This window comes from Marmota marmota, unplaced genomic scaffold (genome assembly GCF_001458135.2).
Source record: "Marmota marmota marmota unplaced genomic scaffold, marMar, whole genome shotgun sequence".
Taxonomy (NCBI): Eukaryota; Metazoa; Chordata; class Mammalia; order Rodentia; family Sciuridae; genus Marmota; species Marmota marmota.
The window spans coordinates 35,945,292-35,949,574 of record NW_025999900.1 but is presented as its reverse complement, the minus strand read 5'-3'; the positions used below and the strand labels follow the sequence as shown (position 1 = coordinate 35,949,574).

Here is a 4,283-nt window from a genome sequence, read left to right as displayed (position 1 = left end):
ACCCCAGTCATATTGGACTAGGGACTTATCCTATCCCAGCATGAACTCATCTTGACTAACTCCATCTGTGACTTTTCCAATATTTCCAAATAAGATCATGTTCCAAAGTCGTATATATTAGGACTTCAACATCTGAATTATAGGGGAACACAAGTCAAAATAGCATATGGCTAAAGGGACTTGGTAGATAAAATTAATTTAGAAATCTTGAGATTGTGAGATTACCCTGGATTATCCCGTGGCCCGAGATTCTTATTTGAGGAAAGGACTCTTATTTGAGGAAGACAGTAGAATGACAACTTTTTAAAAAGTGGTGAGATGTGGAAATCAGAAGAGCCTCAAAACTCTAAATGCAAGAAAGAAGATTTTTTCCTTACAACCTTCTGAAGGAAGCAGACCCATTGGTATCTTGATTATAGCTTACTAAAACTGATTTTGGATTTATGACCTTTAGAATTGTAAAAAAATAAATTATGTGGTTTTAAGCCACGAAGTTAAATAGTTTGATATAGAAACCATCAAAAATTAATAAAAACTATAATAGGAAATATTAAAAATTGACATAACTAGAAATTAAAAATTTATTAAGAGAAAGTTATGTATAATTTCAGTAGTGAATTTTAAAACTCCTAAGACACAATTTGATAGAAAAATATATACTGTAAAAAGTAACTCAAGAAAAAATAGAAACACTAAATAAATTTAAAACCACTGAAATTATTTGATTATTAGAAATTTTAATATCCAAGAGAATTATTAGAAGATGAAACAATTTTAATCTGCATGTGTGCCCCATTAAAAAGCTTAAAACTAGACACAAATTATGATGGATCTATAAAACTAAGAATTAGACAAGAAGTTTAGATAAGGAGCTACTTACTATAAATAAAATTTTAAAACCAAAAAATAAAAACAGGTCATCATATAAAAGACAATTCAAAGAAAAGGAAATAGGAATTTTCAGTAAACACATAAAACATCGACCTCCACAGTAATTGAGGAAATAAATGAAAAGAAAATTCTATTTCATGTTTTGAGATCCACAAAATGTTTAATGGCTGACAACATCGTGTGGAAAAATTAATCAGAGATGGTGTTTATACTCTTTCAGATACAGAAAAATAACTACACAGAGAATAATTTATACAACCATTTAGGAGAACAATGTGCCTAAGCTAGTTTAAAACATATCTTAAAACCCAACAATTCTAATTTCTGATTTCAATATTAAAGAAATTAAAAAATGTGAGATGGGAGGCATTTGTAAGGTTGCTTGCTGCAGTGCCACTTAAAAGCAGTAAATATAATAAATGAATAATGGAATTAAAGAGTAGTAGTTTATTCATATGATGGAAATAAGCAGTTATTACAAGCCAACAAGTGATTATACACATGTTTTCTTGGAGGAATCTTAAAATGCTGAATGCAAACAGAAAATGTCAGATTGATACATACTGCATGACACCTCAAAATGTAAATAAAATATATAATATATTGCTCATTGATACATATCTATAAGAATGAAATTTTTAAAAAGCATGCATGGAATCTTCCCAATAGTGGTTACTACTTTTCAAAGAGAAAATAAAGAACAGAGGTAACTATTTTTGCTCTCCCTGTAAGGTGTGAGGGAAAGAGAAGGAGAGAAAGTGGTAAAGAGAGAGAGCAAGAGAGCTCGTTTAAAACAGCAAAATTAAATACATCTATTCTCATTTCTGGGATCAAAGATGTCTGTTACTTAATTTTCTGTACTTTTTCAATGAAAATTATATAGTACACTTTTAAAATTTTTTTTAAATAGACAGCAACAACTTCAATTTTCACATCTCTGCCAGTCCACAGAACAAAAGAATAGAAACTTTATCATCTACACCTTTGCCAGGCATATTCCCAGTAGGCAACATAAATGCCAATAGAAATTCCATTGGAAAAAATCTCTTCCTTTTCTTATGAATACAAATACGCTCCACCTGAAACAAACAACTCAGAGGCTCCCTTCCCTAGTACACAGCACATACTTTCTCAATATACAAAAAGAAAGAGAAAGAAATCAAATCAGTGAGTCATATGCCCACAATTTGTCAGGATATAAGCTCCTCTTGGATCTCAAAGTTTGCTTTAAGTTCTTTTACATAGGATAAAAATTGGGGTAGTAGTAGTTTTTGTCTTTTGCGAAGAGCTTTCCCTGGGCTAAAATATAGAGGAATAAAAAGGGATGCAATGCCAAGATTAGAATTTGTGGTCAGTATCAGAGCTGAGGCATTATCAAAGATGTGAGTGGTGGGGAGAATTGGGAAGATCTAGGAACCTTAATAGTATATGAGTTTGGGAACTTTATAAAGGAACCAGGGAGAGGCTGAGGACAGACGACTATGGAATAATTCAAGTATTTTCATTTAGTTTTCTTTGTGAAACAGTCAAACCAAAAAATTCTCTTTGGAATTTGAGAGTTTGGCATAAACTCCTTCACCAGATAAATTTTCAGCATAAAGTGGAAGAGAGTCTTCATTCATTCCATGTTCAAAGAGGAAGAGGTTTTTGTTTTGGACGTCATTTGTACAATTAACAATTTTGAAAGTTTTCACTGTTGAAAGAATGAAGTTTGGTGTCCTGAAAACTCTAACAAGAATTGCAACAAACAACACATGTGCGCTCTTTACAACAACATAGATGCATGTTGGAATTTAGAGGGTCCAGTGACCCTCCCTTCGAAGACAACTAATAAAACTAAACACAAAGTTACATTATAAATCATATAACTTTACACTGCTTCATGGGGCACTCTGAGACACAACTGAAGAGACTTCAGAACTTGGAAGCCAGTTTTGATCTCCTTTGAGCAGACATTCTACTGCTGTAAAGTTATCAGTTTCCACGATTTGGGACAATTGGTGAAATTTTAAATGGGTCCTCAAAATTATTCCACTGAATTATACCTATGTGTGTCAACTAGACCTGTCTGCAATTCCCTGTGTGCCAATCCTCAAAACTGATTACTTTTCCCATGCCCACTTTAAGGTTCTGCCTAACTTAATTACCAGAGAAAGAGAAGTAGACAATGTAAAATTTTGTGGTGAGCCATTCTCTTCCCACCTATGTTAGGTCATATGGTCTATGCACCCCCATTTCCTGGGGTAGTATCATGAGAACCCAGGAAGTATATATGTACACTGCCAGGCTCTCAGGCACTGAACTCTGGGTCTGAGGCAGAAATAACATTTTTGTGCAGACGGATATGCTGCTCTCTCACCTGCTGTGGGTCTGCGTGGCCTTCATCTACTCCTACTCCGGTAGGTTGGGTTTAAACATGGCTAAAGATGTGAAGGAGAAAAGTCCTAAGGTGCTTCACATGGCCTCAAGAAGGAAAGGGGGAATGGAGAAAAGCAATTTGTGACTCCAGCTTGGTTTGGTTTGGATCCTAATTTAGTCTCATGCTTACAATATTTTACTCACTACATCAAAGGATCAGCTCTGTTTTCTGATTGTTCCCACAGGATTCAGTATGGCCCAGAAAGTGACTCAAGTTCAGCCAGCCACATCTGGTCAGGAGGGAGAAGCAGTCACCCTGGACTGTTCGTATGAAATGAGTTATCCTACATATTATATTTTTTGGTACAAACAACTTTCCAGTGGAGAGATCATTTTCCTTATTCATCAGAGCTCTTTTGGTTCAGATGAAAGAAAAGGTCGCTATTCTGTCCAGTTCAGTAGAGCAGCTAAATCCATCAGCCTTACCATTTCACCCTTACAACGGGAAGACTCAGCAAAGTATTTCTGTGCTCTGAGAGAAAACACAGTGTTTGAATTGATAGCAAAAGCTGAACAAAAACTCAGGAGCTCCATGGGAGATGGGCCCCTGCTGCAGAAGCCAGCTGAGATGCACCTGCAGAGCCCAGACAAGAAGGTAGTGACTGTGGCTGCCTACTCTGTGGTTTAGATCAGAAGATTCAATTCTAAGTAAAAACTGCTTCTCTCCCATTTGGAAAGAGGTCTCTGCAGCAACTTTCTTCTAATACGTTCTCGGTCTTTGATGTTTGGCTTAAAATAGATCATACAGAACATGCTTGTCTAAAGTTGAAATAACTTGCCCCATCATAGTTTACAGCAGTAGTTTCACTTAAAGATGCTCATAGCACAAATCTGAGTCTAGTTTACCTAGGATCACCATGAAAATAATTTATTTAGCCCTTTCCCATAGACTATATGTTAGTACAAATCCAAGAAGCAGAACAATAAGAGATCTATTATTAGGATTAGACTTCAAGCAATTTCTGGATTTGGTG

The 4,283-nt window shown here is 35.3% G+C and overlaps 1 gene segment (V, D, J or C); it reads left to right on the top strand.

Moving 5' to 3' along the window:
* Positions 1-3,170: 3,170 nt before the first annotated feature.
* Positions 3,171-3,941, top strand: LOC107144005. The segment is given in 2 exon segments: positions 3,171-3,290; positions 3,495-3,941. Coding segments are annotated over 2 exon segments (498 nt in total).
* Positions 3,942-4,283: the final 342 nt, after the last annotated feature.